This window comes from Acomys russatus, chromosome 11 (assembly GCF_903995435.1).
Source record: "Acomys russatus chromosome 11, mAcoRus1.1, whole genome shotgun sequence".
NCBI classification, from domain to species: Eukaryota; Metazoa; Chordata; class Mammalia; order Rodentia; family Muridae; genus Acomys; species Acomys russatus.
In genome coordinates, this window is record NC_067147.1 from 57,250,047 (window position 1) to 57,265,212 (window position 15,166).

The 15,166-nt window shown below is 44.7% G+C and overlaps 1 protein-coding gene and 1 non-coding gene across 2 annotated transcripts in view; one reads left to right on the forward strand and one right to left on the reverse strand.

Moving 5' to 3' along the window:
• Zfand3 (zinc finger AN1-type containing 3) overlaps positions 1–14,484 on the reverse strand; it is a 219,850-nt gene extending 205,366 nt beyond the window's left edge. The window contains exon 1 of the mRNA XM_051153393.1: positions 14,330–14,484. Coding sequence (XP_051009350.1) covers positions 14,330–14,400 — 71 coding nt within the window. The 5' untranslated portion in view covers positions 14,401–14,484. The remainder of the gene's footprint in view (positions 1–14,329) is intronic.
• On the forward strand, positions 7,883–7,985 carry LOC127196019 (U6 spliceosomal RNA). Its single transcript, XR_007831424.1, has one exon. It is a non-coding gene; the product is annotated as a U6 spliceosomal RNA (small nuclear RNA).
• Positions 14,485–15,166: the final 682 nt, after the last annotated feature.

The following is a 15,166-nucleotide window of genomic DNA, read 5'->3' on the forward strand; positions in this document are numbered from 1 at the left end:
ACGTCAAAATGCTACAAATTAAATTTCAGCTAATATAACATGAAAAATAAATGAGAATGAATAGTCTGAATATACTGTAAGTAACATTATATGGTTCGAGCAGGCTGTATTTAATTTATTTAGGAGTGCGTGTGTGTGTGCATGTGTGTGTGTGCGTGTGCGGGTGTGTGTACACTAGATATGTAACAACTACTAAAGAAAAAAAGACCATGGATTTGAGAGAGCAAAGTATGATATATGAGAAGAACTGAAGGGAAGAAGGGGAAGGGAGAAGTGATAGTTTTATTTTAATTTCAAAAAAAAAAAATTTAAAAATGAAAACAAACCACACAATACAGCCAGTGCAAGCCATGATGGCAGATGGTTTGAAGGTTCACTGGGTACATGACCACTTAGAAAGTGGTGTGCTGAGAACACTCTCGCCACCTTTCTGTAGCTTCTTTTACATAATCCCGACACCAACTATTCCCATTATGATGTGACACTAATTTCAACTCTCTGATGAGACTGCTGTGGCTCCCAATGGCTTTACACATGAATGTCATGGTTCAGATGCAAAAGGGGCAGGAAGGGAAAGATTCTACCATCAAAGACCATCAAAGGACAAGTTGTGGCAACACACACACACAAAGACCCGTGCAAGCTCAAGCCAGATGAAATCCCAGTACACCTATCTAAGGAGTTTTTGAGGAACTGACAGCTGCCAAAAGAGGGAAAGCTGGCCCTGGTAGGCGGACCATGTGGGTGGCCACACAACCAAGAGTTACATAGGCAGCACTAATTGGCCTAGACAGGTTTAAAAAAAAAAAAAAAAAGGACACAAACCTATGTGGGGATGGAAAGGAAATGGATCTGCAAGGAGCTGAGGTATCTGGAGGAAGCAGATGCAGATGAATGGCTCTAAGTTCAAAGCCAGCCTGGTCTACAAAGCAAGTCCAGGACAGCCAGGGATACACAGAGAAACCTTGTCTCAGGGGTAAAATAGATAGATAGATAGATAGATAGATAGATAGATAGATAGATAGATAGATAGCTGGGTAGCCGTGCAGTGGTGGCCCAGCATCTAATCCCAGCACTAAGGAGACAGAGACAGGAGAATCTCTATGTGTTAGAGTCCAGCTAGTCTACAGAGCTGGTTCCAGGACAGTTAGAGCTACACAAAGAAAAAGTCTCAAAAAAAAAAAAAAAAAAAAAACCAAAAACAAAAGGAGGAGGAAGAGGAGAACATCAATAGTGTAAATAAAACTACTCCCAACTTGCCCCCAAATCTTTTTACTTTACCCATAGTCAAGTACACAAAGTGACAAGGAAGACAGACATTACTGGGGCAATAGTTCAGGGGCACCCTATAGGAATACTACTAACTCCTCTTACAAATCAAGGTTTCTAACACTATTAAGCTATGTTCTATCTAGGCCTTGACTTGAAAAGGTATCAAGTAAATTATCTCATAGATCTCATATTCCCAAGAAAATCACTTCACTTCTGAGGGCATGCATCCCCTTTAATCCCAGCACTTGGGAGGCAGAGGCAAGCAGATCGCTGTGGGTTCAAGGCCACCCTGGTCTACAAAGTGAGTCCTGGACAGGAAAGACTAACGCAGAGGGACCCTGTCTCGAAAAAAAAAAAAAGTAAATTTCTCCCTGATCCTGTGGCTACTCAGCAGACACAACAACGCAACTCTAAAGTTACCCGTTCTAGTGAGAGATAGCGTCAGCTGACAACAGTGCCACCTAAGAACACTGAAACAATACTTAAAAGCACCTAACAATCTCCATCTCCATTCCCAACCCCACACCACCCCATGGAAGATATGGTGGCACATGCTTTTTATCCCAGCACTTAGAGGCAGAGACAGGTGGATCTCTAAGTCTGGGCTACTCTTGTATACACAGTGAGTTCCAGGCCAGTCAAGACTGCAGAGCCAGACCTTGTCTCAAAAGTAATCATTATCATCATCACCCTCTTATACTCCAAGAAAATTTTTGTATATGTAGCTCATTGCTTTTTTTATGTATAAGGACTTAAAAGTACTCATTTCAAGTCATTAAAAATATTTTTAATCCTGATTTTTTTTCCAGTTAGGAAAGGTTAATCTGTGGAAACTAATGTTAACTGTGACGCTATTAGGAATTATGAAGAGACACCTAGTTAAAACTTGGGGCTGGAGAGATGGCTCAGTGGTTAAGAGTTAGTACTGTTCTTCCAGAAGGCCCATGCTTGGCTATCAGCACCTTCATCCTGAGGCTCACACAGATGTAGATCTAGCTGCAGGGGATCTCTAGTCTCCACAGGCACATACCCTCACATGCACATATAGACATGCACACATACATACAGATTGAAAAATAAGGAACTACAGGGTTAGCTTAGCAGTTTACGGCCCATTTCTTTTCCAGAGAATCCAAGTTTGGTTCTCATGGCTCATAACCACCCATTGCAGGGATCCAATACCTTCTGATAAACTTCAAAATGTGCAAGCAAAACACTCATAGAGATAAGATAGATATCAAACAAAAATAACAAAATAAAAATATTTTTTAACCCGGGCGTGGTGGTGCACGCCTTTAATCCCAGCACTTGGGAGGCAGAGGCAGGCAGATCACTGTGAGTTCGAGGCCAGCCTAGCCTACAAAGTGAGTCCAGGACAGGCAAGATAACATAGAAAAACCCTGTCTCAAAAAACTCAAAAAAAAAAAAAAAGATTAAATGCTGAGCCGGGTGCAGTGGTGCAGCCTTTAATCCCAGCATTCATGAAGGCAGAAGCAGGTAAATCACTGTAAGTCTGAGACCAGCCTGGTCTACAACGCAAGTCCAGACAGCCAAGGCTACACAGAGAAACCCTGTCTCAAAAACAAAAACGGATGGTGCAGTGGTTAAGAGCACTGTCTGCTCTTCCAAAGGACCCGGGTTCAATTCCTAGCACCCACACGGCTGCTCACAACTGTCTGTAATTCCAGTTCCAAGGGATCTGACACCCTTGCCCCCATGCCAATACACATGAAATAAAATTTAAAAAAAAAAAAAAAAAAAACCTTAAACACTGAATTATCCTCTTTTTCTTGAGGGCAGTGTTAAGAAAATAAATGAGGAAAAGAGTGAATGAGCAGAGTAAACAATGGGGAAAGTACAGTGTACAAAAATAGGCAAATACCTGTATTATTAACTAGACCTAACTCTTAAAAATGACTGCCTGAAGGCTAAGCAGAGAAAACCCTGTCTCGAAAAAAAACAAAACAAAAAGCAAAAAACAAACAAAAAAGGACTGCTTAAAACTAGAAACAAAGGCCATGTTTGGTTTGTTCTGTTTTATTTTTAATTATCTCACACATTTCATCATGTTGAAGAATCGAGCGTCACACTTTCTGAATGCCCCAAACACAACCAGGAAAACAGGGTGGGTAGGTAGGTAAGCGTCCTTACAATGAACACTTCATTGAGATCATGCTGCGGCCTCAGATCTGCCACAATGAAACTGCACGCACAAGCTGTTTTGTGTTTAGGGGCTGTTTGAGGAGATTTATGATCCAGGGATAATTAGTGACATCACTGACATAAGCATGCTGATTACCCAGTGATTCACACTGTGTCCACATCTGAAAGCCCAGGTTAAGACTATTTAAGTGTAACTCCAAGACTAATGAAGCAGGAGTCTAACTCTCTCTCTCTCTCTCTCTCTCTCTCTCTCTCTCTCTCTCTCTCTCTCACACACACACACACGCACGCACGCACACTCATACCACACGCGCGCGCGCGCGCGCGCGCACACACACACACACTATTTTCTATTTAAGCTAACTATCTTTGATTAGTAAAAACAAGAGGAAAAAATATTAGGTTTCAGTCAACTTTCTACTACTGACCACTTCAAAAACAGATTTTTGGCTGAATGTGGCAGCACACACCTTCAAACCTGGCACTCGAAGAGTTTGAGAGTAGACAGAGCTGTAAGAGCCTGTCTCAAAAGGCAAAAAAGTAAATAAAAGAACAGAATGTCTGAGTTTAAACCTGAGTATCTGCCTAACTTCATTTCAAACACAGCCACAACTCATCACATCTATAGTTCATATGCAAAACGCAACAGAGGTACAAACAAAAATGAAACACACTCCACTTCCTTTTCAGGCGCACCTGTGGCCAGCTGTGGTGGTGCACACCTGTAATCCCAGCACTCGGGAGGCAGAGGCAGGCGGATCGCTGTGAGTGTGAGGCCAGCCTGGTCTACAAAGTGAGTCCAGGACAGCCAAGGCTACACAGAGAGACCCTGTCTCAAAAAAATCAAAGATACATAGATAGATAGATAGATAGATAGATAGATAGATAGACAGACAGACAGAAAGAAAAAAAGAAAGAAAGAAAGAACAGCAGAAACTGCAAAAGAAGGTCTGCTTCTCATACACACCAGACCTGGAGGACAAAGGTCAAGGTGGGATGAAAAAGGGGCTAACAGGGAAGGATGCACAACCACCCACACATATCAGAACCCCAAGAACAAGGCGTGGGAGACCACTAGCTCCCAACTCAATCCTTAGCACACAGCACCACATGAAAACCACAAAAACCAGGGGGTGCCAAGATGTCACCTTTTAAAACACAGCACTACGATGGCAGCAATTCATTCTGCATTGTCTTTTTATCTCTTATTTTATTTTCTGTTTTGTTTGTTTTATTTTTTGAGACACAGTTTCTCTGTGTTATAGCCCTGGCTATTCCTAGAACTAACTCTGTAGACCAGGCTAGCCTTGAACTCACAGAGATCCACTGCCTACCTCTGCCTCCCAAGTGCTGAGATTTAAGGTGTGCACTGGTTTGTGTCTCCCCCCCCCCCTTCTGTGTAGCCTTGGCTGTCCTGGACTCACTTTGTAGTCCAGGCTGGCTGGCTTGTGCTTATTACTTATTTTCTATCATTTAATTTCCACTGGTGTACACATGTCTCTGCTTTGTTTTTATGCTCTCAGGTTTTAGGACTCTTGTATGCGCCTCCACCAACTTATTCAAAGGCACTCTTTACGGTTCTCCTCAGCCATACCTCCTATGCTCCTCTCTCATTCCCACATCTTTTCCTTTTACTCTCATCCTTAGCCCCTCTCCCTTTTACTTCTTAATTACAGCCTTCCATACCTCTACCCTAACAGTACCCCAGCTTTCCTTCCTAACTCCCCCATCTTGATTTTTTTCTGTTCAAAGTTCATCTAATACTTAATCCTTATCCCTACTCACCCTACTTCCCTCCTACACTGAGGAACTATTTTCTGAACCATACACTCAACTCTACCATATGCAGATTCTGCAGGAACACTCCAAAATAAAAGAACATTGTTGCTAAATAATAACCATGTAAAGAAGCAATACCAGATGTGTAAACCCCAACACAGTAACATAATAAACACAGCAAAACAACAACATAACACCGTAAAACTACTAATCTCATTGCAATGGCATCTAGACAGAGTGAATTTGATGAAATCCCAGACAGAATTCAAAAGAATGGCACTCCAAGAAAGTAAGCCTACATTGAGAATACAAACAGCTGAGTGAAATAAGGAAGATGATGCAATTATTATGACAGAGGAAGTCAACAGAGACAGAAACACTTTTTTTAAAAATCTGAAAAGCTAGAAACACACATACACACAAACACACACAGTTAGTCCCTGGGTAGTGGTGGCACACACCTTTAATCCCAGCATTTGGAGGCAGAGGCAAGCAGATCCCTGTGAGTTCAAGGCCAGCTTGGTCTACAGAGCAAGTTCCAGGACAGACAAGGTTACACAGAGAAACCCTGCCTCAAAAACCAAACCAACCAAACAAACCAACCCACACAGTCAGTCGCAAGGTTCTGGGTGAAGCCTGACCAATAGAAAGGCTCAAGGAGGGCAAAGAACTCCTAAGCTTGAAGAAAAGGTAAATAAACTGGATCAAACAAGAGCAAAGATGAGATGAGTTATGAGGTACCAGTGGGAATTCTAAGACACAAAACTCTGAAAAGACCAAGCCTAAGATAACAGGTACAAAAGGAGAAGAACCCAGTTCCAAACACAGAAGCGCAGTTAAGAGCACTTCCGCTTCCAAAGCACTCCTGCTTGGCAGCTCTTGTAACTCTCCTGTAACTCAGGTTCCAGGAGATCCCAGACACTCTTCTGGCCTCATATATAAATACACACACATACATATAAATAAAATAAATATTTTAAAAGGCACAAAAAAATTTTTTTTAAATATCGTAATATTTTCCTGAGTTTCAAAAGATACAAGAGACATTAGGGCACTAAATAGACAAAGCTATAAATGAAGCATTCCTCACACTATAATTAAAACACAAAATATAAAACAAAGAATATATACTGAGAGCAGCAGGCGATAAAGACCAAGCCACAAATAAGGTGGTTGCCACTCATAGGAACAGCAGATTATTGAACTGAAACTTAAAGCAAGGAGGACCTGGACAGATATTTCCAGTTCTGAAAGGCAACACTGCCAACTCTACTATACCCAGCAAGCTATCTGTAATAACTGAAGGAAAAACAGAAACATTCCATAATTACTAAGCCAGTTCTACCAAATAAAGGGGAGGGGGACAAAAAAAACAAAAACAAAAAACCACCTTGAGGAATCTTTCAGCATCAAGAGAAAAACAAATCCATCAGGTAAAGAATAACCACACTAGAATTAAGCAATGAAGAGGTTGGAAAACAGTACTCCCCACCCCCCCCCAAAAAAAAAAAAAAATCACCAGAACGACAGGAATCAATATACACTTTCCAATAACAACTCTGAATATTGCCAACTATGTTGGTACACACCTTTAATCCCAACAACTGGGAGGCAGAGACAGGTGGCTCACTGTGAATTCAAGGGCAGTATGGTCTACATCAGTGGTTCTCAACCTTCCTAATACTGCAAGCCTTTAAAACAGTTCCTCATGTTGTGGTGACCCCTAACCACAAAATTATTTTTACTGCTACTTCGTTAACTGTAACTTTGCTAGTGTTCTAAATAGTAATACAGGGCTGGAGAGATGGCTCAGCAGTTAAGAGCCCTGGCTGCTCTTCCAGACAAACCCAGGTTCAATTCCCAGCACCCACATGGCAGCTCACAATTGTCCATAACTCCTGGTCCAGGAGATCCAATTCTCTCACACACGCAGGCAAAACACTAATGTACATAAAATAAAATTTTAAAATTTATTTTTAAAATAAATAAGTAGTAATGTAAATTATGTGTCTTCTGATGGGTCTTAGACAACCCCTATGAAAGGGCTGTTCATAGGATGAGAACAACTGAGCTACAGAGAAGGTTCCAGGCCAGACAGGGCTTACACAGTAAGAATCTCAAAAAAAAAAAAAAAAAAAAAAAAAAAAAGAGAGGGAGGAACTGCTAATGGTCTCAATTTCTCAATCATAAAATACAGACTAGTAGATCATATCAAAAAGCAGAAACCAGGAATGATTGATGACTTAATGGTTAAGAGCACTGACTGCTCTGCCAAGGACCTATGTTTGATCTGCAGCCCCCACATATCAACTTACATCCATCTATGGTTCCATTCCCTCTAAGAGCAATACATGCACATGGTACACAGATACACATACAGGGAAAACATTCAGACACATAAGAATAGTATTTTTTTAAAAGCAGATACCATCTATATGCTGCCTCCAAGAAACATAACTCACCACAAGACAGACATTACCTGAGGGTGAAAAGATTTTTAAAAGGTACTCCAATAGACTTAGGAAACATGCAGGTGTCACCATCTTAATATCTAACACGTTGTCAACCTACCTTCTAAGTATGTTTACACCCATAAACTTCAGAAACTTTCTACAGTGGGCATCGGTTAATAGAGACTCATAACCCGTGTGCTAAGAATGACTGCTGAGTGCTCACTTCAGCAACACAAATACTAAAACTGGAACAATAAAAGATTAGCACGAACCCTGTACATGGGTGACATGCAAATTCTTGAAGCATTCCGTATTTTTAAAAAAGACTGTTGAGCACTCAGTCCAAAATGGGACATCTGTACCACCATCACCCCAAACACACACACACCATACACACACACATACACACACACACACACACACACACACACACACACACAACCAAAGCTCAGAGAACGTGACAAAAGGGGGACAGAAAGAGTGTAAGAGCTGGAGATGGACTGGAGAGATGGCTCAGCAGTTAAGATTAAGCACACTGTCTGCTCTTCCAGAGGTCCTGAGTTCAATTCCCAGCAACCCTATAGTGGCTCACAACCATCTATGGTGTGATCCTATCCCCTCTTCTGGACTGTAGTTGTACATGCAGGCAGAGCACTGCATACATAATAATAAATAAATTTTTTTTTTTTAAAGAGCTGGAAGACAGGGAAGAGTCCTGTGAAATGCCATGACATGGCCACTGCATTCATGAACTCATTGCAGCCATTGTTAAATGCACCAGACATACACACTATGAAGCCAATATCAGTCAACATTCCAGGAGGCAGCAACAACTTGATTCATGGGATTGCCCACCACCCCCCTCCCCGAAAAAAAAAGAAAAGAAAGAAAGGAAGGACAGGACGGTGAGGAGAGCCTGCAAGGAAGAGGTAAGGATGCCCTGGGTTGTGGAAGGGAAGAGCTGGATATGACTAACATACACTGTAACTGTGTATGAAATTGTCAAAGAATAAATAAAACATATTCTTTTTATAAATGACTTTAACTTACTATACTTATTTTATGTATTATGACATGCATGTCATAACACAAATGTAGAAGTCAGATGACAACCTGCAGGAGTTGGTTCTCTCCTTCCATCATGTGGGTCCCAGAAACTGAACTCAGGTCATCAGACTTAAACAGGAAACAGCTTTATACACTAAGCCTTCTCATCAACCTGAGCTTCCTTTGGTTTTGGTTTTTCAAGACAGGGTTTCTCTGTGTAGCCTTGACTGTCCTGGACTCGAACTCACAGTGATCCGCCTGCCTCTGCTTCTGAGTGCTGGGATTACGAGCATGAGTCACTGCGCCAGGCTCCTGAGCTTCATTTCTTTTAATGTTCAAAGTAATCAATAGTTTACCTAGTTAAGCCTCATACTTAAATAACTGTTCCATAAACATCAGACTAAACTTTCATGGTCACTACCCTTCAATGTTTACCTATTGAATAAATAGTACATCTCAAGAGTTTCCATACTATTTCATTGTGACAGAGACTCTATCAAACTATGAAAACAAAATGTCAACAACAGTATACAGAATTTTTTTTAATTATTTTTTTTTATTAATTTATTCTTGTTACATCTCAATGTTTATCCCATCCCTTGTATCCTCCCATTCCTCCCCCCCCCTCATTTTCCCATTATTCCCCTCCCCTATGACTGTTCCTGAGGGGGATTACCTCCCCCTGTATATGCTCACAGGGTATCAACTCTCTTCTTGGCTACCAGCTGTCCTTCCTCTGAGTGCCACCAGGTCTCCCCCTCCAGGGGACATGGTCAAATGTGAGGCGCCATAGTACGTGAGAAAGTCATATCACACTCTCCACTCAACTGTGGAGAATATTCTGACCATTGGCTAGATCTGGGAAGGGGTTTAAAGTTTACCTCCTGTATTGTCCTTGGCTGGTGCCTTAGTTTGAGCAGGACCCCTGGGCCTTTTTTTTTTTTTTTTTGGTTTTTGGTTTTTGGAGACAAGGTTTCTCTGGCTATCCTCAAACTCACAGAGACCCACCTGCCTCTGCCTCCCGAGTGCTGCAATTAAAGGTGTGCACCACCACCCAACGCCCGGATTTTGGTTTTTTGAGACAGGGTTTCTCTCTGTGTAGCTCTGGCTGTCCTGGAACTTGTTCTACAGACCAGGCTGGCCTTGAACTCACAGAGATGTACCTGCCTCTGCCTCCTGAGTGCTGGCTTTACAGTCCTGCACCATTGCACCCGGCTCCAGATTGTTATACTAAGTAAAATTAGAGGAAAAAATACACTGATTAGGATGCATCCTAATTACCCTATTGTCCCAGAATATACACATTATATTCTTGTTTATGTTTGTGTGCATGTGTATAATATACATGTGTTTCTGGTTTGGGTTTGGGGTTGTTGTTTGTTTTTGAGAAGCTCTGGCTGGCCTTTAACTTTACTATGTAAACCAGGCTGGCCATGAACTCACAGAAATCTGTCTACCTTGCTTCCCAAGTGCTGGGATTGAGCACTCGGGAGGCAGCGGCAGACGGATCGCTGTGAGTTTGAGGCCATCCTGCTCTACAAAGTGAGTCCAGGACAGCCAGGGCTACACAGAGAAACGCTGTCTCGAAAACAAAAAAACAAAAAAACAAAAAAAAAACCAAGTGCTAGGATTGAAGGCAGGTGCCATCACACCCAAGCGTTCAACAACTTTCTAAAATATTTATGAAAAAATTGTGCTTCAGTAAATTTTAAGTGTATGAACAATTTTAAATGTATTAAATTAATACTACTTGTATCTAAATAGTTTGAAAGTACTTTCAAGCTAAGCACAGTGGTAAATACCTGTAATCACAGCCCCTAGGGAGTGAAAGCCATGTAGGCAAGCCTGAGCTACAGTGAGTTCCAAGCTAGCCTAAGCTAGATAATAAAATCCAGTCTCAAAGGTGGAGAAAGAGGGGAAGGAGAAAAAGAGGGAAGTATATTCACATTAAAGAAATTGACGATTTTATTTCAAATATGACAATTATTAATAAGTGCTTTTTTTAACCTGATTTAAAAAATGTCAAAAATGAGCCAAAACAATGTTCATACTTCACTAAAACTTTTAAGTCCAAGTTACAGGGAACACACTGTTTTAATCCTAAAAGGCACACTATCTACTATATAAAGAACTTTCAAGTTCTATAAACAGAGCAGACTTCAACAATCTCCAAGGTAGCAAGTTTCCCAGTAAGGAGAAGGTCTCTATAAATTACCCCAATTACCCATCCCAATGACACAGTATAAACCAACAGAGACAGAGCTGGAAACTGCCTGTTCTAAGCACTAACGATGTGAACTGTAGGCCTCTCTTGGCATTCTCCCTTCTATTGTGTGCCCACAAGAAAGCTCGAAGCTCTGGGATTTGCCCTTGTGATAGCTGTCCTCACAGAGCCAATGCTCGGCAGCAGCAAATGCTCAAGTCTGAGTCACTGGAGAAAGCACAATCCTAAAGGAACTCCCTCTACTCTCACGGTGCCAGACCGATTCTGCTGAGAAGTTCCTCTGCAAATGCCTGGGCGTGGGCCCTGGCTAGCTCATTTTAAAGACCTGCAGCTTCCAGAGTGCTGTGCTGCACAAATTTCTTAGGAACATATTTGTTGTTTTCTTGAAGGGAAAAGACAGAGATATTCTTTGATGACTTTCAGTTCATCCACGTTTCTGTATTCTTCCCAGCCATGACAGACATGTTCATGCCACTGGCATGGCTAGCCCACATTACCACCTGTGGCAGGTGCTCTGTACCTCCAGATTTGGCAACACCTCATACACACAAACACCACATTCATCCAAACACACAATCACACCCACACACCTAGCCACTCTCACCATCAGCCAATAACCTTTCATATCAAAGGTCTTCACATCAGTCCAAGCTCAAAGTTCTTTATTGACTCCCCCATTGCACTCAGGATAAAAGTCTAAAGGCCTCAGCACTGCCTGTAGAGCCACTGTCACCACGAGTCTCACCTCCTCAGCCTCACCCGCAGCTGACTCTTCCTCACAATCAATCCCTGGGCCACTCTGTTCCTCAGCCTCTCCCTCACTTCCTGGTGTTCCCTCCACCTGAAGCACTCCTCCTCCTCCTCCCTTTTGCTCTTCTGGCAGATCCTTGCCGAAGGGTCCCTTTCTCCAGGACAGCCCCCTGGACAGTCTATTCTACTGTGTCAGTTACTTCTCTGAGGATGTGGCAAGACTCCCCCTCCATTTTAACAGAGGCACTCAAATATCTGTATTGAATATATTCTATGTTTCCTTGACAAACACAGTATAATTATGGCCCATGCAACAGAGCAAAATGTTTAAAATTATCCAAGACATGATAAAGACAACAATTTGACTATTCCTTGGCATAAATTACAAACTACACAAGTGTCTACACTCACCCTTAGGAAAGGTTTTTAAAAGGTGTGTTAAACGTGTTACCAGATAATGACTAGCTTTGCGGTCACTACTTCTGTCAGGCAAACCAAAGTTCATAAAGGGGCCAGACTGAAAATATCAAACTGAAGGGATCCCAGGTGCTTCAGAAAACTGCCGTCTGCAAGAAATCCTGGGTGCTTCTGCTGTCTGCTACTACAAAAGTGTCTTAGTCTGACTCAAAATCGGCTGGCTAAAGGCAAGTAGCTTTTCCACTTCTCTAGTTTCCAAGCCTCGATGAAAGTAAGGATTCCTTCCACTCTCTTCACACAGAAGCATGGTGCCAGGAAGCAGACCTCTGTTGCACTCTGAGCCCTCACAGAGGTTGTCACTGGGAGCTACTTCAGGCCACATGTCTCACAGTAAGTTACAGTGTAGGGCTTGTGACACTAGATTCTTCCAAAGCGATGTCATAATGTGATGGCACTGAGCACTCTGAAGCACTCACCCACCACACCCTGCACTCCCTACAAGGAGGAGTAAGCTATCCACCCTCTGTCTGCCTCCACTACCCCATCCAGGAACAGATAATCTTGTAAGATTCCGGAGAGTTGGACTGTCCATGCAAACACCACAGCAAGTCGCAGACAACCCAATAATTCTTGCGACTCTAGATGTGAGGTTTTTGGGGCTAGTTAATTTTGGTGTGATTTTTTTGTGTGTGTGATTTTTTTTTTTTTGCAACATTTTTTATAATAAAGTTCAAAATAAAACTTTAAAATGTTTCATATCAAATTAAGTTGAAGACACTACAACTAAAATACTTTTACATCTTTGGAATTTTTGGTAATGCTACAATTTATCTTGACTAATGCTCTTCCTTCCACTGAGAATTTTTTGAAAAGGAGGATTCACTTCAAAACCTCGTGAACTTAAAAACTTCCACCAAAATCTACATTAAAATCCACTTCCTACTGGTCATCTTTACTCTTAAGCATCTCTCTAATCTCTGTATCAACCATTCCTAGAGTAGAGAATAGTCATTTCCTTCATGTATGCCCCAATACACTCTTAAAAATAATTTTAAACGATGATTTAAAAGCAAACAAACAAAAAACCTGAATCACAAAAGTTGCTCTTTAAAATCTCCAGTTCCCTCACATAGTCATAAGGCATGATGACAGCACCTGTTAGGTGACAGTCTATAAAACCCAAAGTGTGCCACTGACAACTTAAACTAACTGGGGGTAGAGGAGATCCCCTGTATCTGCCTGTCTGTCTCCCCACACACACATATACACACCCTAATGCAGTATGGAATTGTACACTTTGTGCTACGAACTTTTTTTTTTTTTTTTTTAGTTTAATAGGGAAAAAGGAATTTGAGAACCAATTAGGAAACGGGCTCTCACATTCCACAAGCCATGCTGGCTTGAGGTTCTGTTGGGAAAATTTCTGTTTTCGGTTCGGTTTAGTTGGGGGGGGGGGTTGTTTGGGGGGGTTTGTTTGTTCTTTTGGCTTTGCTGCTTTTGCTGGTGGTGCTGGGGTTTTTTGGGTCTTGGTTTTGTTTGGGCTTTTTGTTTTTGCTTTAGTTTTTGACAGGGAAATTTTTACAAACTCACTGATAGGTGTTTTAGATAAAACAATCCTATGAACTTTACTCTCCAAGCCCGAATTCTAGACTAAGGGTCTGTGCAAACGTATGACGTGCGAACAGCTTCCTAAAAGCAAATGGGGACTGAGATATAATTTAGGAAGTGATGATGCAAATCTCCCGGGGAACAGCAGGGAGGAGGGGAGGTGAAAAAGTCAGAGGAAATACCCTCCTGATGGCTGGGCACCAACTCATGCCAAGATTGGGGGAGGGCGGACTGGCCTCCACGGGCCAAGGGAAAAGGGGCAGCCCTGCCCCACCGCGAAGTGCCAGCACCGCTGCCTCATCCCTCCCTCCCTCCTGGCCCGCGGCCCCTCACCCAAAGCCGGCCTCGGGCCAGCGAGTCCCACCGAGGGCAGCGCGGCCAGGGCGGGCCGCCTCCCTCCTCCTCCTCCTCCTCCTTCTCTTCCTCAGCCCACCCTCAGCGTCCCCTGCCCGCAACCGTCCTCAGACCGAGGCCGCGGTCCCCGCCCGCTCCCCCGAGGCCCGGCTTCCGCGGCCCAGCTTCCCGGGGCTCCCTCAGGTCCCCCACCCTGACCCCGACCCCCGAGCCCGCGCCCCTGCTCCCCCACCACCACCACCACCACCCCCCAAACACTTACCCCCAGAAGCCGCAGGGACAGCGAGGCGGCAGGCTGGGCGCTTTGCTACGCTCGCTCCCGGCGTCTCCCATGGTGCTCGGCGGCGGCGGAGCTCGGAGGCGACGGCGGTGGCGGCGGCTGGGCCTGGGCCCCGCTCGAAGGAAGCCGAGGCGGCGGCGGCGGCGGCGGCGGGGGGCGCGGGGCGCGGGGCGCGGGGCGGGGGGAGGGGGAGGGAGCGGGCGCGCAGGCGGGCGCGAGTCCGGGGCTCGCAGCCGGGATTCCAGGCCGGTCAGCTGGAGGCGGGCGGCACCACTCGGCCGGGGGAGGTGGGGGGGGGGGCCGCGGCGAGGAGAGGGAGGGGAGCTGGGGAGGAGGAGCTGGGCCGAGCGCGTGAGGGGGGCGGGGGGAGACCCGGCACCCTCGGAGGCTCTTCTCCTCCGCTCCCCGGCCACGGCTGTCCCGTGCGGCGGCGCTGGCGGGCTCGGGACAGGGTGGGGAAGGGCCCGTGGCCCCCGCCGGCTGTGGAGTCGCAGCGGCCGGCTGTGACGCGGCCCCCCCCCCTCGGGCCCCCAGCTCGCTCTGTTGTTCCCTCCCCTCCCCCCCCACCACCACTACTAGGCTGTGCTGACCGGACAATGGCCGCTCCGCCCCCTCCCCTCAGCGGACACCCCTCCCGAGGCGACGCGATGGTCTCGCCCGGGGTGGGGTGGGGGGGGGGGAGCCGCCGCCGCCGGAGCCCCGCAGATCAGCTGGGATCGGGGCGTGCCACTTTGTTCAGCGCCTCGGAGGCTGGGCGGAGCGTACTCAGCCGAGTGCCTCGGGCGAGCGGCTCTCCACCCCCCCCCCCCCCAGCCTCCT